Genomic DNA, 25,966 nt, shown 5'->3' on the forward strand with positions numbered 1-25,966 from the left:
TTTAAACAAACTAAATAACAAAATCGATTAAGGAGAAGGCAGGCTGTAAAGAATCCATTTTTCTATATCAAACAGTTGTTCATAAATACAATTCAAATTCAATTTCAAGGCACACTCTCTTGTATGACAATTTACAACTTGAATGGGAGTTATTGTGGAGACTAAGCTGTTATACGAATGTGTTTATGTGTGTGGTTCATGTATAAAAACAAATGAGACAGCTTTACTATCTAACAATAACTCAAGTGCTAATATGCTTCTCCAAAACAATACAAACGGACACTTAATGCGGATTTGTTTTGAAATTATTTGACTATGTTGGACCTCTTCGTAGATCTGTATGGATTTTTTTTATTGGCATGCTATAATGGTGCCATTGACTCGCGCTAGCTTAGCCGCTCCGTAGCCCTGATACTAACAAATAACTTTCAAACGAAACGGAATTTGTTGAAATCGACTCCAACAACTAACTAAACCCCTGCTAACTCGAAGATTAAGCCTCATGTCAAAAATCCTGAACTTCCGCTTTAAGTTACTAATTAGCATAATCGCTGAATAGCTTAGCGTTCCGTGCTAAGTAACAACGCCTCATCAACAAAAAATAAAATTGGCTTCATTTACTCACCTCTGACAAAGGCACACTAGATCTAACAACACAAAGGACAATATAACTCTCGACACTTCGTAATACAGTATTATTAATTCAGCAATCTAACCTGAGTGTTGCAGTGAGCTCTCTCTCTCTCTAGCTCTAATCACTAGCACGCACACGCGCAGCCTCACATTAATAAATTAAATTCATAGATGCCGGCAAAAATCGATTATCAGATTTGTTGGCAACTAATTTATTAATCGATTTTAATCGATTTGTTGTTGCAGCCTTAAGTGATTACCTCCACAAAACAACAAGTAAAACCATTTGAGACTACATGGAGGGAACAGCAAACTGTAGGCCGAGCAATACCATAACTTCAAAGTCTTTTAGAGCAGGGTTCGGGAACCTATGGCTCGCGAGCCAGATCTGGCTCTTTTGACGGCTGCATCTGGCTTGCAGACAAATCTTTATTTTCAAAAAAAAAAAAAAAAAAGTTCGGTTACACTCCTTTGCGTTTTGCGCGAAACGGCGACAGTCTCCAGTCATATGCTGGTGTTGTGCAATAATGAGCAGACGTGACATTTGCGGCGAATGTTAACTTTTTTAATGCTCCGACAACACTCGAGCAATGTTAGATTCCCCCCCCCCCCCCCCCCCAAGTCCCATGCTATTGGCTGCGTGAGCCCAGGGTGATCATGGGACACGTAGTCCATATACTACAACCGGCGATTGGAAAGCCGGTTCACAGTAATTTTTGTGGGAAAGTGGCGAACATAAATGTAGTTGTGTCTATCTATATTTTTATTTATCTATCAATCGCAATGGCAACGCAGATAAGGCAGAGACACTGTTAAAGTGGGGTCTCCGTATTTTGCTGTCGAAAATAGCGGCCGATGTGCGCATGTGCGTGAAGTAATCTACCGTTTTTAGTTTTGTTTTCCGCTTTTGTCAGCTAATTTCAGAAACCCTTTTGAGAAGATGGGAAAAAGAAAAAAAGACGAGGAGTATCGTACTTTTCAGTCAGAACTGACGGATGAATTTGTCTTTGTGGAGAGTTTTTGACGACTTGTCATATGTCAAATCAAATTGAGGCAACGCAAGTAAAGGACATAAATGCGGCACCGTTTTTTTCTTTCGCGTTGGATGAGTCAACAGACGTAAGCAATGGAGGAAGTCGGCGTGATGTCACGATGACGTCACCTCGCTTAGCAACGCGTCGCCATTTTGTGAAGGGGGAACGCACAGCTAAACATTCCATAGACAAAAGTTTTAAATTAATATATTTCAGGTGTGTTTTGCGTCTTTATTCCTGAAAACATCTTAAACGTGGCTATTATCACGAGTCAGTACCGACAGACGCGAGGAGGCGATGCAATTTAAAATTTGCGTTTATTGGCTTACAAAGCTGCCGATACAAAGTCGCAGCTGATAGCTGGATAAACAAAGGAATGGCCTGCAGTGGAGTTAGGAAACATCTACAACTACCTCATAAAGTCACCCAGTAAGTTGACCTTTATCATTTACGTAGAATATGTACTGTGTGTAACTGAGAAAATTGGTAGTATATACGAAGTGATTATTTCTGCCGTAACCGGTAATTTGCCTCCAAGCGTTATTTAGCCGTGAGCACGTCACGGCAAAATAACCAATTCCCACCAGGCCAATAATATACCGATTGACTAATCAGAGCAGTTCATGGCAAAAGAAAAATAACGCTTTGCGAGTTGCCGGTTACGGTAATAATAACCGCTGCCTAGTCTATTGAATCCTAGCAGCTAATTGGGGCAAAAATTAAAGTTTACTCACCAGTAATAAAATGTCAGCTGCAAACGTAAATGTGCTTAGATTTAGGTTCCCACAGGCAAAAATAGTCCACGAAACAGTCTTCTTTTACTTTTCCTTGATTAATTGCTCTCAGCCATTTGTTTCTCCTTTTCTTCTCACGTGGAAGATTGAAGACCTTCAAATGCGGCTCCGAACTCTTCCTTGTGTGACAACCCGCAACACAGCAACTTTTAGTCATTCCGACGGAAAAAAAGACCGCAAATAAAATGAAAGTTAAACACGTTTGCATTACAATGCACGACAGAGCAACTGCTGGTGACTCGTCTTTTGCCCCATTGTCAATATAGCGACGCTTTGTTGTGGCTGGTGACGTCATTAAATGCCCGGATGTCCGACTTCCTCTATTTATCCCAATTCAGCATGATTGCAAGGTTTTGACCATGAAAGGGACAACAAGAGGGGAGGATTTAATGAAGTCCTTCAGTTAGTTCGCTAAAGAAAAAATCTACCGATGGATAAACTTGTTTCGGTGTGTACCGATTGTGCTCCGTGCATGGTGGAGAAAAACAGGATTCGTGGCGCTTCGTGAACATGAAAAGAGACGCATCCTAAGTTTCTCAGCGCCTGCATGAAGCAAAATCATCAGCAAAACCATGCAGCACCACAAGTCGCATAAATGGTAAGAAATACTCATCATTGATTAGCAACAGCATAACAATGTTATTAAAAAGAATTCAGAGACTGACCAAAACGCTTGTACTTTAAAAGTGTCAAAATTACATAAAATGCACACATTACTTGTATTTTTAGTTTTAAACATATTGTATGGCTGTCACGGAATTACATTTAAAAAATGTGGTGTTCACGGCTCTCTCAGCCAAAAAGGATCCTTACCCCTGTTTTAGAGGTTTTAGAAGAATTAACTGTAGCATAGAATAACATTATTTGGAGGTTGACCATTTTTCACATTTGAAATACATTTCAAGTTATTGAAACATAGTTTTAAATCATGTTGTTAAGATATCGGACCAAAAATACTGGATAAAAAAAAAAATTCCATCTTGTAAATTTTCTGCATGTTGGACCAGGAGGGTGATAAGGTCATTGGTGTACTGCAAAAATTGATCTTTTAAAAAAAATAATCACAGCAGACATAGTTCACAATTAAAAAATGGAACAACTTTGTACTGCTTATGTACTGTACTGTCTTCTTTTCTGTCCAAACACTCTCCCAAGTCCGACATAGTCACGTGATCATTTAAAATATCAGGATGATGCAGAATTACAGCTCCAACCACCATGTTAAGCCTATTGTTAAGACTGTTGTGGTATATTTCCAAAGGCTGCTTTCAATCTAAAAGACATTCATGTGGTCAACTCTGCCCTGTAGGCTGCCACAGGCCCATACTCTTTGTGGTATCTGAATGGCAAAGAGTGAGAGAGCACTTTAGAAAATGTTGTTGACCAAACGCTGAGGAAAACATGCTTCATACTCTACAGAAATGCTGCTGAGTTATACAGTGCCTTGCAAAAGTATTCGGCCCCCTTGAATCTTGCAACCTTTCGCCACATTTCAGGCTTCAAACATAAAGATATGAAATTTAATTTTTTTGTCAAGAATCAACAACAAGTGGGACACAATCGTGAAGTGGAACAACATTTAATGGATAATTTAAACTTTTTTAACAAATAAAAAACTGAAAAGTGGGGCGTGCAATATTATTCGGCCCCTTTACTTTCAGTGCAGCAAACTCACTCCAGAAGTTCAGTGAGGATCTCTGAATGATCCAATGTTGTCCTAAATGACCGATGATGATAAATAGAATCCACCTGTGTGTAATCAAGTCTCCGTATAAATGCACCTGCTCAGTGATAGTCTCAGGGTTCTGTTTAAAGTGCAGAGAGCATTATGAAAACCAAGGAACACACCAGGCAGGTCCGAGATACTGTTGTGGAGAAGTTTAAAGCCGGATTTGGATACAAAAAGATTTCCCAAGCTTTAAACATCTCAAGGAGCACTGTGCAAGCCATCATATTGAAATGGAAGGAGCATCAGACCACTGCAAATCTACCAAGACCCGGCCGTCCTTCCAAACTTTCTTCTCAAACAAGGAGAAAACTGATCAGAGATGCAGCCAAGAGGCCCATGATCACTCTGGATGAACTGCAGAGATCTACAGCTGAGGTGGGAGAGTCAGTCCATAGGACAACAATCAGTCGTACACTGCACAAATCTGGCCTTTATGGAAGAGTGGCAAGAAGAAAGCCATTTCTCAAAGATATCCATAAAAAGTCTTGTTTAAAGTTTGCCACAAGCCACCTGGGAGACACACCAAACATGTGGAAGAAGGTGCTCTGGTCAGATGAAAACAAAATTGAACTTTTTGGCCACAATGCAAAATGATATGTTTGGCGTAAAAGCAACACAGCTCATCACCCTGAACACACCATCCCCACTGTCAAACATGGTGGTGGCAGCATCATGGTTTGGGCCTGCTTTTCTTCAGCAGGGACAGGGAAGATGGTTAAAATTGACGGGAAGATGGATGCAGCCAAATACAGGAACATTCTGGAAGAAAACCTGTTGGTATCTGCACAAGGCCTGAGACTGGAACGGAGATTTATCTTCCAACAGGACAATGATCCAAAACATAAAGCCAAATCTACAATGGAATGGTTCAAAAATAAACGTATCCAGGTGTTAGAATGGCCAAGTCAAAGTCCAGACCTGAATCCAATCGAGAATCTGTGGAAAGAGCCGAAGACTGCTGTTCACAAACACTCTGCATCCAACCTCACTGAGCTCGAGCGGTTTTGCAAGGAAGAATGGGCAAGAATGTCAGTCTCTCGATGTGCAAAACTGATAGAAACATACCCCAAGCGACTTGCAGCTGTAATTGGAGCAAAAGGTGGCGCTACAAAGTATTAACGCAAGGGGGCCGAATAATATTGCACGCCCCACTTTTCAGTTTTTTATTTGTTAAAAAAGTTTAAATTATCCAATAAATGTTGTTCCACTTCACGATTGTGTCCCACTTGTTGTTGATTCTTGACAAAAAATTAAAATTTTATATCTTTATGTTTGAAGCCTGAAATGTGGCGAAAGGTTGCAAGGTTCAAGGGGGCCGAATACTTTTGCAAGGCACTGTATATATTAAAAATAATATTAATAATATCGTTCATGTTAATTCTTTGCCTGCTATTGACACGGCAGACGTTCATTTCGTTGAAACTGTGAGGACTGACTGCAAATTTTCATGTTTCAATGCCATTAACGACACTAAACACCCAATGTATTGAGACTGCAAATCTCTCCCAGTCAAAATGGATTGGACATCTAGTGCCGTCAATGGCAGCTATTGAATTAAAGAAGCAACTATATACAATGAAAAACAATGATGACCTGTGAGTTTGCACAGAACTTCCTATCCAAACAGGAAACACCTTCACACAAGGCTTGTTATAATAGCATATTTATTTAGCCTTAGTCTTTGAGTTTCACTAACATTTTCAGGAAAATATTCTTAAAAGTTAAATGAATTAATTTTATTCATATATTTTGCAACAATAGTTCAGTATATTAAGAGTGCGACTATTATTTGGAGACAGGATTCTTGTGGATGACTTAGTTGATGGTTAAGGTAATGTTGTGTTCTTCCGGTTTTGTTGTTGTTGTCGTGTGGTTGTCATTCTTATTGGCGTGATAGTTGTTTCATTAGGATTTTTGATTACATTTTCCACAAGTTCGTGTCAGCGTTTGTAAGTACTGAGTGATAATGTGTGGACTGTGTAAACTTTTCTACTTTTGAGAGAGTTCATCTAAAAAAAATAAACAAAAAAATACATTTATTCCTCAAGTCATTAAATCGTTGGTAACTACTGACTGTGATAAGACGCTGACAATTATAGTAAAATGGATTGGACATCTTATCACAATTAATGGGAGCAAATGAGTTCACTCATTAATTGCAAGAACTTCCAATTGTATGATGTCTATCGCCATCGACAGCAGCGAATGAGCTGAGGGTACATCAAGAGTTTGTTTGGTGTAATTTAAAATGTAATCATATCACAATTTCAAACTTCTGACTACGCTTCTGACAGATAATAATATCAGTCAGTCTATCTAGATAGGTCTAATGTCTGCTTTTTCAAGGCCTACAGTAAATAGGAAATAAAAATATCATAAAATGAGCCCCGTTGGTACTGGGAACTTTTTTCCCCCCCGCAATTTCAAACATGTGCCTTAAATAAAAGTTAAGGTAGAAATACTCCAATCATTTATAAAAGTCAATTTACTGAGTAAAATTAAAATAATCATTTTTGGATATCTGATGTACAGTACGTACTTAAAATTTGGAACTATAAAATAGTGGTTAAACTATTTGATTTCATTTATATTTCATTATTTGAACTGTATTTTTCTGTTTAGTTAACATACTTACGTGCTGTAGTTATGATGGCGACGGACATTCAATCCATTTGAAATGGGAAGAACTGACAGCGATCATTCGTTGCAAACCCTAACAGTCAAAATGGATTGGATGTCTATTGCCGTCAATGGATGTGATACTTTAACATAAGCGAGCCCTCCAAGTTCATATGGATTGGACATTTATCATCATCAATGGCATTGAATCAGTAATAAGACTGTCATAAGACCTTCATAATTATGACATGACACTGCCATGAGTATTAATGAATGCTTAGGACAGATGTCATTTAGTGTCATCCAGCAAATTCTCTCATCTTTTGAATGAATGTAAAAGCCGTGCTGAACATAAATGTAGTGACAAAATTTGCCGGATGACACCTAATGACATGTCATAAGCATACATGCATTTTCCACTAGGCATGGGCTGATTACCAGTTTCAAGGTATACCATGGTATGAAAATGTCAAGGTTTCAAAATCGCAAAAATTTTCCGTCATACCGTCCCTAAGGCTAGTTTTCATGTCACAAAAATGCATGGAGAAATCCCTCGCTTACAGCTGCGAGTCTCAAACCTCCCAACCGGTTGTTGCTCAGTGTCAGTGAGTCAGCTGTGCTACATGATGGATAGAGGAGGTGAAACACCTGAACTTTTTCCCCTGTTGAAGAAAACGAAACTGCTGGTATGGGAATAATTCGGCTAGAGAAAAGTTACAGATGGCCGCGGCTTAGAGGAGGAGGGCCAACCGACATGTAAAACATGTTTGCGGAGGATGGCTGCCGAGAAGGCAACAGCACCAATATGATTTCGCATTTACACAAAATTAAAGGTTAGTAAACACTGACATGAACCTTTCCGGTCAGTTGCAAGAGTTAACTCCAGTGTGTTTAGTGTGTCCAGCGGTGGTAAAACGTGGTATTTTTCTCTCTGGCAACTGTGTGTTGAGAAAGTGTATAATCAGGGGTGCACATAATTTTTTTGCCCAGGTTCTCAGAGGAGGACCTGGAGATGTGACTTGGTCCTCATTGAGCTTGAGAGCCGACCCGCCTGATGCGATACATTTATGACAAGCTTTACTTAGAGCCAATTAACTTTAATTATATTAACAATTAATGCTTGATTAACATCAACTGGCACAACAAATTGCCATTACTTTGAAGTGAAATGTAAAGAAATAAAAAGCACCAATTCAAAATAAAGGGCATTATGCGGCTCCCACATTAACTCCAAGCCTTTTTGAAAGTGGAATGTCCTCCTCATAAGACCTCACTGAACGTGCATGTTTAGCTTTGTAAAATGCGAGCAAAAACACATTTGTCAGTGCATATCGCTGTTCATTACCTTTATTCCGCCCTATTCCGCCACTTGTCCATAGGGCGAGTGGGGTCCTGTCTGACATCGATAGTTTGCTTAATTGCCACATGCTCTGTTTTTTTCGTGCTTTTCAAAGTTTGGATGGCTGAAATTCTTTGACCCTGCATAAAATGCGCTGCTCTTATCGGCGACATTGGTTATTCTCATGGCACATTTTGTACCGCATTTCTGTGCGAGCATCATTTACTTCTAGCCATGGTACCTCCTGCAGCCACTTTTCAGCAAAAGTCCTTTTTTTCCCCCGGTAGCTCCGGTGACGTCTCTGTCGTCTGTCTTTTGCCGGGGGTGGGGGAACACGAAATAATTACTCAGTAGGGCCTGCCTCTTCAACATTTTGAGATGTGATTTTCTCGTGTCCGCCGCAAATACGGTGGTCAGCCATCGGTACGCAAAAGCTTATGGAAGCCGTTGAGGGCCAGCGCGTTTGTCTACGTCCAGAACGCATGCGCGCATGTGGACCACTTATGTGCACCCCTGTATACATATATATATATATATACACACTTTTTTTTTAAAACTTAACATTATACTTATGTTCCAATTTGGTAATGTTTTGGGGGGGGGGGGGGATTCCCAGAAATCTCAACGTAACACATATTAGAGCTGTAATTGCAATAACGTGAAAACATGATATTTTGGCTTAAGCAAGGGCATAGGTTTGCAAAATATTTTTCCTTGGAGAGTGATAGTAGGACTAGCATACTGTATTTTGACACGATTGCAAACGGACTAGCTGGCACTAACCCTTTGATTGTCATTTATTTCATTTAAAAGTAGGTACCCAGTGGATAACAATTGCCAGTATACCGAGCAAGTGACCCTCTTGATCCCTTTTTACTTGCCCTGCGCTTGTCTGGGGAACTTCCACCAGCTTATCATTACACCCTCCCTCTTCTTTTCTCTCTCCTTGCACCGGCTGCAAGTCAGAGCGGCTCCCGCTCCCCCTCTCACCATCGCCGGGGTCTGGGCTGCTGTTACCCGACGTGGCCGTTGCAGCCAGACTGCTGCTTGCGAAAATATTTGTCAACTTATGACATTTTAATGCTTCGCTCTCCAGTTTATTTCTTTTTCTCCCTAACCTTCTCCGCGCCACCCTTCTCTTTTCTTTTTTTAGCCACCACCATCCATATTGTGCGTTAACGCTCGTCGCTAGTTTGCTTCTTCTTCTTCTTCTATCAGACTGGCGATGAACAGCCAGGCGCATTGCTGCCACCTGTCGGATTGGATGCGAGCTGTAGATAATTAGAGGCTAGGGGGGATAAAAACAGTGACGTATAATGAATGGCGGCCGCCGGTGTTCTGTGCACCGGCCGTTCTGTGATCCTCCAGAACCCACAGATTACCAGTCCGCCCCTGCCTACCAATGTTGAGACCAAACCTACGCCCTTGGATTTAAGGTTATCATACAGTCATACTCTCATACCAGTACATGCCCATTTCCAACACATTTCTACTTATACGCGTACGAAAGTCATCGTATTACAAGACTGATACTGAAATATTTGCATTCACTGTAGATCTTTGTCCTTTGCCCCCATTAATAGCAAGGGTCACCTGTAATCGTGAATAGTAACCGGGGAGGAGGCCCTATGAGGGGGCACTGGCGTCACCCTCAGCCCGCATACATGCGCACCTGTCCGCTTGAACAAGCCTTGGTTCCCGCCTTGGCACTACGACACGGGCCGCTACTTCATTAAACTATTAGCAAATCACAGCATTCTGCTCAAATGACACAAAACATGCTAATGGCACCGCAGCAGGCGTTCGAAGACGACAGGCGTCACAGCCACGAGATGATATCCCGGCATTCTCGCCGACAAAGGTCACAGGTGTTTGAGTGGAAATGACAGGAACCGGTAAGGCTGCCATTATAGCTAGCTGACCGCTAACCGAACGTACCTTTCAGCGGATTCCCAGCGCCTCTCCGGCTCGGCTCATTGAGGCTGTGGAGAGCCTCGAAGCGGTTATATGAACCAGGGGAAGTCGCTAGTGTTGGGGGATCAGCTCCCGATAACGTCTTCGTTCCGCCTCACTGACGTGGAGTGGATCATTTCCTTTCCTTCTGCGTCTTCGGTCGTCTTCCGCGTTGAGGTGACAGCATGTGACGTCACAACTCGGCAACGCCCCCCCCCCCCCCCCTCACTGAGACGCTTCGTCAGCCTCGTGCAGGTAGACGGATAATAATAAATGATAAATGAAAAATGAAATAAATGCATAGGCGGAGTTTGACTTTTGGGCAAGGGCGTAGGTTTGGTCTTTACATTGTTAGGGACGATATGGCATAACATGCATGCACACTTTTTGCTGGGAACGGGACATCTTAATGATCAATGCAAAATAAATCTTTATTGACTTATACTTTTATGTGTATTGGTTCAGCCAACAGCGTTTAATTTAAAACTTTGTTTAAAAAAAAAAAAAATTCTTCATTTCATTTTGTTAATCATCTCTTAACTACCCAGGAATGCAAAAAAAAAAAAAAAAAAAACGGGAACACTTTATAATAACTATCCGTTTTACTAGTTAATAGATCATTAGTAAACTCTTCATAAATGATTTATTGTTGATTTGTGAAATATTTGTTAACAGTTTGTTAAGCATTTACAGGGTGTTCGAATATGGTTGACCCCATTCTAAATGCCCATGCTTGTTGATGGATCTTAATAAAACTATTTACACTTTATGTTAAAGGTCATAAGTTTTATTGGTTAAATATACAAAGAAAAGTACAAATATTTGTTGGCTCTATGGCAGAACCATAGTCCTTGATGATATGAGGCTGCATGTCAGGCAAATAAATGCACAAGTTTACATTGAAATTTTAGAAAGCTTATCCCTTCAATTGAAAATATGTTTGGGGATAATGAAATCATTTTCCAAGATGACAATGCATTATACCACAGAGTTAAAACTGTTAACGCGTTCCTTGGAGAAAGACTCATCCAGTCAATGTCATGGCCTGCAAATAGCCCAGATCTCAACCCTATTGAAAACGCGTGGTGAGAATTGAGAAGAAGAAAAAAAGGTCCACTGCAAGGCTCCGACCTGCAAGCATGATCTTGGCAGCTGCAATCAAAGAGAGTTGGCATCAAATTGATGAACATGTTTGTCACTCATCAAATCCATGCCTCAGAGACTGCAAGCTGTCATATAAGCAAGAGGTGGTGCAACTAAATACCAGAGATGTTTTGTTATTTCTTTGTTTCTCATGAGTCCATAGATTTTTCCTCAGAATGGATTCTACATTTCCCTGCACTTGCTCTATAAAAGTAACATTTACTGACCACTACAATGTTTTTTATTAATTTCTTTTAGTGTTTCTGAATGCTAAAGAGTTGCACTTTTGAAGTAATTCATTATTTTTCCAAGCTTTTTATTTGTTCTACATAATGAAATGTCTGAGTGAGTGCTCGTCCGAGACTGGTGATTCCATAGTTTTTGCTAGGGGTTGTATCATAAGTGATACATTATTACATGCAGTTCTCATAGTTAACTAATAAATAATGATAATAAATAATTAAAGTGAGATTAAACACAATAAGTTTTTTAACTTTTTTTTTTTTTTTTTTTTAACTGCAGGGAGGTCCAGAAATGCGCGTCTTAAATGTGATACATTTGGCAATATAGTTAATGTGCACTTTGGACTTTTTATTCATTTACATATAGGCTACTTATTTATTTTATGATAGGCTCATAATATAAAAAAAAAATCCATGTGTTATCTTCAAAATATTTTCTATTTCACTGTGCATAATGTAAGTCATTTGTACTTATTTTTGTTAATGTATGCTACTATTTCTTTTTAAATAATTATCAGCAGGGGTGACAGTGGAGCAGAACGGTCATATTGTCAATATTGGGGGGGGGGGGGGGGGGGGACAATTTGCAAGCATTGCTCAGCACTTGTTCCCTATGCTAATGGCAACACTTATAACATGACTTCGGCACCTCAGCCGGCATCACCCACAGATATCACTTTCTCAGAGCAGGACAACCCCGGAGATGACACCAGTGAAAACACATGGCGGGCTTCGTTAATTTATTTGCAACGCTTGACACGAGTTAAATTCTTCCCTCGCGGACATATTTCTCCAACAACGTAATCCCCGACATTTATTAAATGGCACGCAAAGCCATCGAAGATGATTTCGCTAAAGCACATACTTTCGCCCTGACCACTGTTAGTTGGACGTCCCGTACTACAGAGTGCTACTACCTAACTGTGACGGTCTACTATAAAGTTTCGGCAACGAGACAATGTGCGTTAGAGAAAAGTCAGAGACACAGAAAGGGAAGAGTGTTTGTTGTGACGCTGTAGCAAACGCGATGCTAGGCGGCTCCAATATTTACTGACTGTAGCCGACAGCCTACAATCTACGCCTAGATATCTCATGCATATAGAACTACATGCGAAATGACAGACTCGGTAGCGTTAGTAAACAGCCGCCATTTTAGAACAGTAAACTTCTCAGAAAGGCTCTTTTGTAGTGAACCTTCCTAGCGAACCTAAGTACTTTTTATCTAAAATACTCCTAAATCGGCGAAATCCTGACGTGAGTCTATCTTTAAACCAGTGCTTCTCAATTATTTTCTGTTACGCCCCCCAAGGAAGATGTAAATGTTTTGCGCCCCACCAAACTCTGCCGCCACTGTAAATAGTATCATTTGTCTATAATATTACTATTATAAGTACACCTCTGCCTCACATTGTATCCTTTTTTTTTCTATTAGAGAAAATAACAGATCAACTTATAAGGTAGAACTTTATTAACATTGTTTTGTTTGTAACAGAAAAGACAATGCGCAATTTGCCTTAATTCAAAAAAAAAAAAAAAAAACAAAGTCACATCCAAATTGTAAAAATACACTCAAGGTACATTTTTGACCATTTGATACTGAAAAATAAAATCAGTAAATAATAACAAATTCAAATTGATTAGAAACATTCACTCATGAGGACAATATGCCAAAAAAATTTGACCTAAAAAACAAAACTAAATAGAAGAAGAAGAAAAAAAAAAGTGTCTTTAGAAGGACAGTTTTTATTTTCGCTGCTCCCAGTATCACCGCCAGTTTGCAATGATGTGGGGTTATTTTGCACTGAGCATGCTAACAGTGCTCACTGGTTTACTGATATCACGCTGACAAGCGGGACGATTGTTGGCAATATTCGGCACGTTTTCGCTGAAAAACAACCAAGCGGCTTATCAATGAGATTGGGGTCTAATGTCTTTAAAGGGAAAATGTGAACTAAGGTTGGCCAACCATGTTTTTTAATAATATCAATGGCTAAACAATTATAAGCATATTTTCATTATTTTTTTTAACGCAACCCTTCCAGATTCTTTGTTTAACCCAGTGCTTCTCCATTATTTTCTGTTATGCCCCCCACAGGAACACCTAAACGTTCCGTGCCCCCCCCAACTCTCTGCCGCCATTATAAATTTACTGTAGTATCAATTGTATATAAAATTCTTATTATTATAAGTACACTTCTGCATAACATTTTCTTTTTAATATTAAAAGAAAAAATTCAACTTACAATACGTGTTAAAAAAAAAAAAAAAAACATGTCCATACCGTAAAAATACACTCAAGATACATTTTTTTACCGTTTGATACTGAAAATTAAAATGCATTAAAATCAATAAATAATAATAAACTCAAATTGATTAGCAACATTAACTCATCAGATAATATGCCAAACAATTAGACCGAAAAAACAAAAATTAATAGAACAAAAATCACAGTGTCATTGGACGGAGGAACAGTTTTTTATTTTTGCTACAGGCAGTATCAGCTCCTTTGCTATGGTGTGGGGTTATTTTGCACTGAGCAACTAGGTATGCCACCTCATGTGATGCTGACAGAGCTCGCTGGTTTACTTATGTAACACTGACTAAGCGGGAGGATTGTTGGCAATATTCGGCATGTTTTCGCTGAAAAAAAAAAAAAACTCCTGCTGTCCGCTGCGAACATTTTTAGACAAAGTAAACAGATTGGTCTTTCCTCGTCTCCCTCTGTACTAAAAGTCAAACCCAAATGCTCCATACGCTTTGTAATATTTACTTGTCTTAGCTTTTCATATTTCTGGGGCTCTTTGCTGTGTGCTCGTTTGGTTCCAAAATACTGCGCACATGCTGAAAAATGAGAGCGGCACTGCCACCCACTGAGTGGATGTGCAATTACACTTTATTCTAATACGGCAAAAAAGTATGTTCTCCAAGGTTACATGCGCCACCCCCAGCATCACTCTGTGCCCCCCTGGGGGGGGCCCGCCCCACTATTTGAGAAGTACTGGTTTAACCCATAGCAACGCCCTTGACAACGAAAATGCTTTTCTTCGGCAATCTTCGGAAATTACGTCACACCGGGAAGTGCGAGGGAAGTCCGCCATAGAACAGTATTGTTTGTTGCATTGCTTCTCGGTAAGATGCCACGGCAGTGTGTGGCGATGTTTTGTTCTCACTCAAACGAAAAGTTGTATGAGTGGCCAAAGGATAGCAGGGCACGTAAATGGATATCTTTCGTTCGCACGAAGCGAATGAATTTCATGCCATCATCGAGTAGTGTTCTCTGCTGCAAACACTTCGAAGATGCCTGCTTCCTTAACCGGTCTGCTTATGATCAAGGATTTGCCAAAAAGTGTGATTTTTGGATAGATGACTGATGACTTTGTCAAAGCAGAGCTGCCAACTGTTGTGGAATGAACAGTATAAGCTAGCGACGTTAGCCGAAAGTTAACTCGTGGCAATCCCCGATCATCGTTGTTGTTGCGTTCGCTAGGTTAAGCATGTTTAAATTGTGCGTCATCTACGATCTTGTCCGAAAGGGTTAATCCACTGTCGATAGGGAAAGGGGTGTGGATGTGCACATAAGCGGGTCGGCGTCGCGGTAATTCACGGACACGTTGCAGTAAGAGACACACACCGCCGGTCAGTTTTTGCACATTTATTTGTATTTGTATTATGTATTTACACCTTCATGCTTCAAGCATTGCATTTGTACGGTTCGCCGTTTCTTTCACGGTGATCGCTTGATAGCCTTCTAGTTTGTGTTTCGCCGCTTCGCGAGAGCCGCTGACAGGTGACAAGTGTTGCTTTTAATGTCTGGCAGCGAATCAGCGAGCGCGCAGGCCACGCAGTGAATCATGGGAAATGTAGTCTCGGGACAACACTGATGTGGTGCTTTGTAATCTGTTCGCTTGTGTGAAAAAACTACATTTCCTCACACCATTAGACGCCACTTTGTTTTCTTATTGTTGCCACAATAAAGTGGAGAAATCCATCGGCGACTGTGATATAGTGGATATTTAGTTGTAATACGGGAGTTCACCAGTAGAGTGTACGCATGTCATTTAGATGTGTTATTGTTTGTGCCTTACTCCTTCACTAAAAGAGAGAAAAGTTGTTGTTTAGAGTCACTTGACGTTGAGTAAAGTTGTAAAAGCAAATAAAGGTGTCGTGTGGGTCACTCGGTCAAGATATAACAACGACTCATCTCCTTCTTTCCCCCCAACGTTTTTATATTATTATTTTATATGCACGAGAGCTGCGGGATCTGCCAAAATGAACATGAAGTCTGATTTTTTTTTTTTTTTTTTTAACAATGTCATCAGATAGACAAAAACATACAATTATGTGCAAATGCCTGCATCTTCAAATCATGAAAATAATAACAGCCTATATTTTACCAATCTTGTAATCTCGATGGGTCTTGTCTCCATTCGATGTCAGGTAGTCTGGGCACATTGTTTGCATCCTGATTAGCGTCTGGCTAATACATGTACGATCCAACATAAAATTCCAACCTCTTCCTCTTCCTCCAACTCTTCAAAAACTTGGATCTCCTCCCTTGCGCTTGATCTATCATTTATATCGCTGTTTGAATCATTGTTTGAAGGCCTTTGTATGGCGGCCGTATGTACGGAGGTGCCATTGCGTTCCCGGTGTGACGGATCACTTCCGGGTTCATCCCCTTTCAGGCTCGAACTTCGGAAACGCGATTATTTTGTCAAATATACAACATATAAATTATTTTTTCATGCTTTATTTGTTGGACAATGTTTAATTACTTTAATTGTGACCCTATTTGGCATATTATGAAATTACTTCACATTACAGCTTTAAATTATATAGAAATTAGACATTTTTTAAAAAATACATTTACCATTCAAACTAATTCAAGATGATACTAACATTAATTAACAATGTATGAACTATAAAACTTAAAACTTCTGTAAACCTTCCTATTCCCACTACTTACTTGGTCTTTTAAACGGCTAAGAACAATGGTTGGCTTTTTTTTTTTTCTTTGTAGAAACAAGTTTATTCGATGAAATTTTCACACATACAGACAAGTGTCCAGCAAATAATTGTACTCACATTTACAGCACACATACAGTAAATATATGCACCACCTTCAACAATTTCAGAGGAAAATATTTTTAAAAGAAAAAAGTATTTTTAATTGACGCATCTGAACCTCAACCTTAGCTCATAACAGTGCATTTAGTGTCAGTCTCAGCAAAGCTAGCAATTATTCAATCTAAATATTATTGCACTTTGTTAGGAAGGATACATATAAGTGATTGAGACATGCAGCATCCTAGCTTTGTGATAGCTTGTCTGCAATTTTGGTCGAGAATTCTGCTTAATTTTCAATATCCCAAAAATAAAACAAGGACATTCAGCTGTTGGTTACATTCCCCCAATGAAACCTGCCCTTTTTGCCTTTAAATGCATAGAGGTGTTTTTCGGGATCAAGTTTGAAACCTCCGTTGAATTTTAAAAAATTAAAAGTTTTAATCAGGCATGTTAAAATGTAAAGGGTTTGATTGTATTTATAGTGAATAATAATAAAACCGGAGACAAAGTTGCCAATAACATTAAAATAAAGGGGTGAATTTACACTGGTCAAAACAAATTTACAACACTTGGACACAAAACAACCCTGCTCTAGCATGATATGCAAGTGACCATTTCCAGTGAATACCTCATATATACAGAATCTAACCTGACTTTAAAAGAGAAGGCATGTTGAAGGCGAACACACTGAAAGTGACTTAAACTGGTGTCTCTGCAAATGTAACCAAAAAAACTTTTTCCCCAGACTTGACAAAAAAGGAGGTAGGTCATATTTTTATGCAAAGCACCAGTGGTACCCTAACACCCTCCTGAAATGAAAACCAACCATGAAAGTGTCCGTGTGTCTACCCAACACTCAAATTACCAAACTACCTTTTCCTCATAGTGTAAACGGTCGTGACGCTTAAGTCAACGGTGTGTTTCAAAGGCAGCTTGAGTGCACCAGATTTGAAGAAGGTGGAACCTGTAAATCGAAGTTCGACGTGTGAAGTGTTCACATTCTGACGCTCAACTAATTGACGTCGAGACCAAGTGAAGGACACGAACGTGCTAGGTGGTGATGAAACTTGCCGTTTAAACAAAAGTGCAAAAAGTAGTGTTTTTCAGTGATAAAAACAAGTGAACAAGCATTATCAAAACAAACTCCAGTGCGCGTGATACAGATAGTGTTCCAAAACAATTGTGCAACTGTGTCAGGGTTTGGTTGCGTAAAATAAAATGAACCGAAAGGCACAGAGGCGCTAGTGCTAAAAGATTCGCTACGTAAGCTTTCTCCCATCAGGTCCGCTATGAAAAAGATTTCAGCTACGACACCACACGGCCAATCATGTTATTACACAACGAGAGCAGGATTCCAGCTAATAAACATATACTGTACATAAAATAACCATTACACAAAAGCCCTGCTCTCGACTCTTACGCGTTTCATGTTAAATCAGAAGATGTCAAATTTGACTTGGATTCAAAATAGAGACTTTGGTACGCATCTCATTGCCTCGCTATGTAGACCCTGTCGTGTTATGTTGATCACAAATGACAAACATGGAGGACCCTGATCTAAGCCAACTTAACGGGCATGGCAAACTCTAGTCAAAATAAACCCGCTGGCCACACTTTGTCAATGTGTCACATTTTTGTTAATCTTTACATACCAGCTCAAGTTTTATAGTTGGTTTCACAGTTCTTTTGAAGGATGAGGGGAAAAAAATCTACTGGCCCAATGTCATGTCTTACGTGTTGATCATAAAGCAGCACAGGTTTTACTATTAAGACCCTGGTTGAATCTGCCTTGGAGGCCACTGATGTATTAAAAACCTGCTTACAGTATTTCAAATGCCAAACCGTCCTATTTGTGTTGATCATAACAAGCAGAGGTATCATAATTTGGACCAGAAAGCTAAATCTAATCTGCCTCAACCGGCCTAGAGGTGTCTTGTTATTAAAACACACCTGCCAAAATTCATTCTAAAATGTCATATTTGTGTTGAGCATACCATATCAGATCAGGATTCACAATTTGAAGGCCCTGATGGGAGCTGTCTCAGCAGGTTTGACTGATTTAAGAAACCTCCCTGCCAGTTATCCCCCCAAAAGGTGCAAGTAGACATCTTGGATAGGGCCAACCGCCTTTTAGAAGATGAGCTTCTTAGCAGTGACAAACTCCTCCAGCTGGATTTTGCCTCCACCCATTAGGCCGAACGCTGGGTACATGGTCCCCGAACAGTCCACTTGCCTCTCGTAGAGGCAGCGCATGTTGTCGGCGTCATAGAAGTAGACGCGGCCGGCGTCGTAATCCAGGCACACGCCTAAGCGCTGCGGCATAGGCAGCGCCCGGTTGCCCGGGTCGCCTGAAGCGGCAGCTGAAGACGAGGGTGACGACTTTGGGATGAAGAGCTTGCCCATGCCCACCGTAAGGAGGGTGAAGGGCTGGGAGAGGTCGTAGCATGCGTCTTCGCTGCCGCTGTCGTGGCCGCTGTCGTGGTCGTATCTGGACAGGAAAAAGTTCAGACTTTCAGTTCGTTTACCTTTGTCTTCATGTGGATGTCACACCAGGCGACTAACCGGTAGAGCTGAACGATATTAGGGTTGTTCCGATCATGTTTTTTTTGCTCCCGATCCAATCCCGATCGTTTTAGTTTGAGTATCTGCCGATCCCGATATTTCCCGATCCGATTGCTTTTTTTTTTTTTTTGCTCCCGATTCAATTCCAATCATTCCCGATAATTTTTCCCGATCATATACATTTTGACAATGCATTAAGAAAAAAATGAATAAAACTCGGACGAATATATACATTCAACATAAGTACTGTATTAGTTTATTATGACAATAAATCCTCAAGATGGCATTTACATTATTAACATTCTTTCTGTGAGAGGGATCCACGGATAGAAAGACTTGTGACTTTGTCTATTGTGACTAAATATTGCCATCTAGTGTATTTGTTGAGCTTTCAGTAAATGATACTGCAGCCATGGCCCAATGCATCATGGGAAGTGGAACCATGATGGGAAGTAAAACCATGACTGTGCGTCGTGCTACCAATGGATATATCTTCTCTGCTTTGGGAAATAACTTCAGGTGTTAAGACAAAGATCAATTGCCACCTTGCTTCCCCACATTGCTTCCCATGATACTTCCAATCATAGGGAGAAGGATTGCAAGGTTATAGCAGATTGAAGGAAGGCTCCCAAGGCTGCCAAAATTCACTCTACTCGTTTTGCACCTCTCTATATAGGTAAAACGACGTCATTACAGATTGAGCACGACAATGAGTGAGAGGGTCGTGCAGCGCATATATTAATAGCGTAGAACATTTTAACATAACACATTTTTTAATAAATTAATTGCCGCCATTATCGGGATATTTTCGATAACCCTACCTAAAGCCTAAATGAAAGACTCTGGATGAGTGCAACATACTATGTCCGTAATGTTAAATACAATTAGAAAACGATTTAATTAATATATATATATATATATTTAAAAAAGGCATGGCCGATATTTTTTTGCCGATTCCGATACTTTGAAAATGACCTGATCGGACCCGATCGATCGGTGATATTGGAAAAAAATGGCATTGCGACTTTTGGAGGGGTTTGAGATATATTGGGATATATATTGCGATATTAAAACTAGAATAATTTTCACCGGATGATTTGAATAGATCTGTTTGGAAAGACTTGACTCACCATGACCACATTGTATTCATATAATACCATTTATTCCAGGCTGAGGGGATTCATCTGTGAATGATGAAGATTGCTATACAGTGATCCCTCGCAACGTCACGCTTAAAACTTCGCGCCCTCAGTCCATCGCGGATTTTTTTAAATAAAAAAAATGAAAAAATAAAAACAGTTGACCTGTCCCAAGCCGATCGCATAGTCTCTCTCTCTCTCCCTGCTCTTTAATTGCCAGGCAGTGCACTGGAGTTGCTTATTAAAGTTGACAATGGTTGACAGATGTTTGGGTTTAAGCTTGCTAAAAACACAAACTTCAAAGCGCCATATGCGTCAGTCATCGTTTAACTTGTTACACACAATAAGCTGCCACGGCAACTGTTTAAGTAAGCAGCTTGAGCAGATTTGAGTGGACTCACTCAATGACGCTTTTAATAAAACCAAGCATTTTTCTACTACTTTTTTCTTGTTTAAAAATAATTCCGTGGGACAGTAACGCGTTTAAAACTTATAATCATTACATTTGAAGTACTTAAAAAACATTGACAAACATATATACCTTTTTTCATGTTTATTGTTTTTCTAATATATACTTTGGAGAAAAACAGTGGAAAAAACCTGTCTTATATGTATCTTTTCCTTTGTTTTTTTTTTTTGTTGTTGTTTTTTTTTAACCTGTCCTGTTCAGCTGTTTGACAAGGAGAATGGAAGTCTAAATGCCCGGATGTCTGAACAGTTTGAATTAAAATTAGGGCTGTCAAAATTATTGCATTAACGGGCATTAATTAATTTTTTTAATTAATCACATTAAAATTTTTGACGCATTTAACACATATGCCCCGCTCAAACAGATTAAAATAACAGCAAAGTGTCATTTCTACTTGTTGTGTTTTTTGGTGTTTTGCCGCCCTCTGCTGGCGCTTGGGTGGGACTGATTTTATGGGTTTCGGCACCATAATTATTATTGACATCAACAATGGCGAGTTTATTTTTTGATTGAAAATTTTACAAACTTTATTAAAGCGAAAACATTGAGTGGTTTTAATATAAAATTTCTATACCGTACTAACATTTATCTTTTAAGAACTACAAGTCTTTCTATCCATGGATCGCTTTAACAGAATGTTAATAATGTTAATGCCATCTTGTTGATTTATTGTTATAATAAACAAATACAGTACTTATGTACAGTATGTTGAATGTATATATCTGTCTTGTGTCTTATCTTTCCATTCCAACAATAATTTACAGAAAAATATGGCATATTTTATAGATGGTTTGAATTGCGATTAATTACGATTAATTTTTAAGCTGTGATTAACTCGATTAAAATGTTTAATTGTTTGACAGCCCTAATTAAAATCAATTTTAATTAATTAATATATAGTGTGTCCCAGAAAAATTGCACATGTTCCCCAGCAGCTGGCAACCAAAATGTCTACGGGTTTCTTTGTAGATGAAACCCATTGACCGACTAAACTGTGAAGGAAGAAAATTATTTCTTACATGCTGCTGGGAGTGTGTAAAGCAGTTCAGGTTTAAACATGTCCGGTTTTCAGCTGCAAAAGGATGCATACAACTTCCCTGGACAACCCGCATATATCAATTTATGTATACATTTTTATTATTTTGTGGCATTCCTTCGCAGGCGAGAGAGAATCCTTCTTCTATGTTCATCATTCTTGCGACTGTTTCCCACTGTTGTTCGTATTTGTCCATATTTTCTCAAATATTATATATTCAATAATTAGATTTCGCCATTGGTTCATGCTACTGTTTTGTTTGTTTTTCCAATTCAACAATATTGTTTTTTTGGCTATCCTTAAACTTGCTAGTCGTGGACGGGTTTGATGGTTAGAGATATTCACTGTATTCAGATCGCCAAGCAGACAAAGAGTTGGAGACAATGAAATCCTGCAGTTCAAAAGGAAAGAGAGTTTCTTCGTTACCTGTGACCAAAACTCTTGCACTGGTTTACATTGCCAAAGAGAATGAAGGTATTTTTCTGACGTATCTTTGTTGCAGCTTGTACATTTATCTAATTGGGAGCACCTCATTTTGTACATTTTAGGGGCCGTTTAAATGGTGACTCTCCGAGAATACGAAAAATTTCAAATTTGCATTTGCGTCTCCATTTGAACAATGTCGCAATTCCGCATGAAAACAATGTAGTATTCATGCCAGGCACTAGGAGGCAGTGCAGATTTACAGGGCGACAGAGAATGATGCACTTTGACCCCACCAAGCTCCCTCAGCCCCGAAAAAAATATGCCCGCCCACTCGAAGCAATGTCATTTTTATTTTGTTCAAAAAGGCACAAAAATTGAAACATTCAACATATTTAATTTAAAAATATTATTAAAACAGTAAATTAAAGCCGACAGTCCGCCATATTTGCTGTTTTTAATGTTTAGTAGCACCGCTGCGCACGCCCAATGTGACGTGTACGAGTGCTGACGTTAACGGCGCGGTCTCGCGCCGCAGGAGCCTTTGATATGCATGCCGAGGAAGCCCCCCTTAGCCCCCCGCAATCGGATTCTTCCACTTAGGAGGCAGGATTCAGAATTTTTCGTCTTCGCCGACACCATATGCACACGAGGCGAGTCCGCTACTCAGTCATTGCGTCTTTGTGTCGCAGAGTTGCCATGTAAACTGCCCCTTAGATTGAGTAATATGCCATCTGTGCAGTATTTTGAACTGTATAAGTTGAAGGTTCTCTTTCCAATGCTAAATCTGAATACATTGAACACATCCCCGCAAAAATAAAATATATATTTTTTTAATTTAAAAAAATAAAATGGGGGGGGGCTGCGCTTCTTCGCGGTTTTTCATTTATCGCTGCGGGTTCTGCTCGCCATGAACCGCGAAAAATGAAGGATCACTGTGGAAAAAAGGGATCCAGGAGGCCATGTCTCACACACACTTGCTGCTTTTATGAAGAAAAAAACAATTGCGTGTCCTGCGATGGGTCAAAAGTAGAATCTTCCACACTTTCTTGATTATTTCTACAATATTTTATTAATGTTTGTGCTGTTGAATTAATATTCTCTTGCACATATTTATTGCAGTGCACTATGAACTGGTTTTATAGCATTAATAAATGTAACATTCTTAGAAAATACGGTGTTTTGGTTGTTGGGTTGTGCGAAGTATACCGTATTGGCACAAATATAAGACTGTTTTTTGCATTGAAATAAAATTGAAAAAGAGGGGGTCGTCTTATATTCCCGGTCTAGACGTTATACCCATTCACGACGCTAGATGGTGCTAGATATCATTGGAGCGATGTCCTGTCTTGACAGCTCTCAGCTATTCTCCCCATTCACAACGCTAGATGGCGCCAGATATTATTGAAGCGATGTTCTGTTAACCAGTAGGCACTGTTTTATTGCAATGTTTTTCCTTATTCAGATTTGTTTCAAGACTACAGTTACAGTTAGACTTCACTTTGATGGTTAATGCAGTTATTGCAATTTTGTTGTTTTGTCACAATAGATTGGTTTATTTACATTTCAAAAACTAGAAGCCAATCATTTACCAATGTGATTGCACTTTAGTTTACATATTTAAACGTTCAGATATTAAGATTAGAATGAGGCAAAATAACATGCTTTTTCTCTCAAATATATTGTTGTAATTATTTTCTGTATAAAAAATAATTTCAGGGTCCCCCAGGATTGATAAAACTACATTCAAGACTTTTAAGACCTTTTTTAATGCCATTTCAACTGAAAATTAATACTTTTCTCGCACCCATTATTTAGATAATATTGAATCATATTTTAAAAAATAAAGCACTGAACATCAAATTTAAGCTCAATTACTAAGTGTGTTTGACAAAAGAATGCACATTTACTGAAGATACAATTAAAACACATTTAAATATAAGGTCTTTCAGATTTTTTTCCCCTAGGATAAAATGGATTTTACACTATTTTTGTCAAGCAACTTTGCAATTTGCAATACAACAGGTTTCCCTTTCAAGAGGACCTAGTCAAGGTGGTAGGTTGGTGACTGTCAAGTTGGTCACCTTAACTGGTGATTGTCAAGTTGGTCACCTTAACTGTAAAGTGCTTGGGAAAATCTTGCAATTTGCAGTGAAAGTTTAAAAAACGGCCACTAAATGGCGGTAGTTTACCATTAATTACCACAAAATAAAAAAGCTACACATGACCATTTCCCTTGGTAATTGTTTTTTCTCATCACATTACAAGAAGTATACAAAGCACATGTTTTGTTAGCTATTGAAGACATTTCTTTTAATCAGATAGAGAAAATCCATACTCTTATTCAATCAAGAAAAACATTTAAATATACCAGGAGGTGTTTTACTATCACGTACATTATAATTTGCCTATCGCCATGCCATGTTATTCAGATCAACGTTACCCCGCACTCGTTCCAATAATAACCATGTTGTGTATCTGAGGGTGATGGTGGATCTACGATTCCGGTTTATCCATGCTAAGGCTAGTGCACCTGCCAATACCCCATTGAACATGGCTAACTCCTGAGTTAAAACGACAAAATTCACATTCATTCGAAAGGCAAACCGTGCAGAAATACATTATTGCATCTAACACATTTTAATTGGAGAAACTGGCAACTTACTTTGAAATGTTAAGCAGGTCCACTGCCTTCGCATGACCCATAAACTGCGACCCAAAGTATCTGGATGTGACTTGGTCGCCGATCCAATACCTCACATGCTGGTCCAACTGTTTGGACTTGGTTGTCTTGTTGAGGCTTTCGTCGAACATAACAACTAAGGCATCTGAGCAGTTCCTTGCGTTAGCACACAGTACTGTGCGATTGCCTGCTGTGTGCTGGCGCGCACGCACAGTACTGTGTGCTAACGCAACAGTGCATCGTAAAAATTCTACGCGTCATCTTCGTTATGACTGAAAAAAAAAACTTCGTCACGGATATATTTAGGTTGCACTGAGATGTTCTTCAAAATTAAAACCACGGTGAAAAAATTCCAGACTTACGACAGCTAATTTAATACTTTTAATACCTTTAATAATGGAAAACTAAATTCAATGCTTTTTTAATACTTTTAATAACCCGCGGGTACCCTGAATTTGGTGTTCAAAAAGCCTTTTTTTCAAACTTGAGTCTTGAAAAAGACGGGGTCGTCTTATAATCAGGGCCGTCTTATATTTGGGCCAATACGCTACTTCATTCAAAGTATTTTGTGGGTCAACCGTTTTTTTTTGTTTGTCCCCCCCCGGGGGTTGGGCACCATGTAAGCTAGAAACAACACTGGTCTCAAGGAACTGTGTGTTCAGTAAGGTAGCCTGGCTGACAAAATATCTCTATCAGGGTGGAGCTAAAAGGTCCCTTCCACATGTCTGCTTAAAGTGCAATTTTTCAATTCGACTGCCAATAATTTCAATACACAGAATTATATGAATTCCATTTTATACATGCCATTCATTTTGTTTTTTTGTTAGCAATCTCTTACTCTAATTGTAGAAATGAGTCATTGCCGTTTTAGAAGTATACGGTTACACAATAAGAAAAAAAAATGCACAGATGCCTGTACAAATGCTACAAGAGAGAAAATTTATCCACAAATAGCAAGAAAGGGTGTCTGTCTGAGAATATAAGCTCTTTACAAGTTAATGCTGCTTCTTACATCACAGGCTTAGCATAAAGATTCACTGGTAAGATTGTGTTGTGTTACAGTCGGGTTGCAGATTTTAGAACGTGCAGCAAGGCTGGAAC

At 39.3% G+C, this 25,966-nt stretch overlaps 2 protein-coding genes across 4 annotated transcripts in view; both read right to left on the minus strand.

The window, feature by feature from the left end:
- Positions 1-10,287, minus strand: part of ccser1 (coiled-coil serine-rich protein 1) — a 378,554-nt gene extending 368,267 nt beyond the window's left edge. The window contains exon 1 of the mRNA XM_057832960.1: positions 10,087-10,287. The gene's annotated coding sequence lies outside the window, so the exon portion shown is untranslated. The remainder of the gene's footprint in view (positions 1-10,086) is intronic.
- Positions 10,288-13,763: 3,476 nt separating this feature from the next.
- Positions 13,764-25,966, minus strand: part of trim36 (tripartite motif containing 36) — a 94,377-nt gene continuing 82,174 nt past the window's right edge. For 2 of the 3 annotated variants that reach the window (XM_057831307.1, XM_057831306.1), the window contains one exon: positions 13,765-19,041. In XM_057831307.1, the coding sequence (XP_057687290.1) occupies positions 18,684-19,041 (358 nt within the window). In that variant the 3' untranslated portion in view covers positions 13,765-18,683. Of the gene's footprint in view, positions 19,042-25,966 lie in introns of all 3 variants that reach the window. The other variant, XM_057831305.1, reaches the window with a different exon arrangement.

Source organism: Corythoichthys intestinalis, chromosome 3 (genome assembly GCF_030265065.1).
Source record: "Corythoichthys intestinalis isolate RoL2023-P3 chromosome 3, ASM3026506v1, whole genome shotgun sequence".
NCBI classification, from domain to species: Eukaryota; Metazoa; Chordata; class Actinopteri; order Syngnathiformes; family Syngnathidae; genus Corythoichthys; species Corythoichthys intestinalis.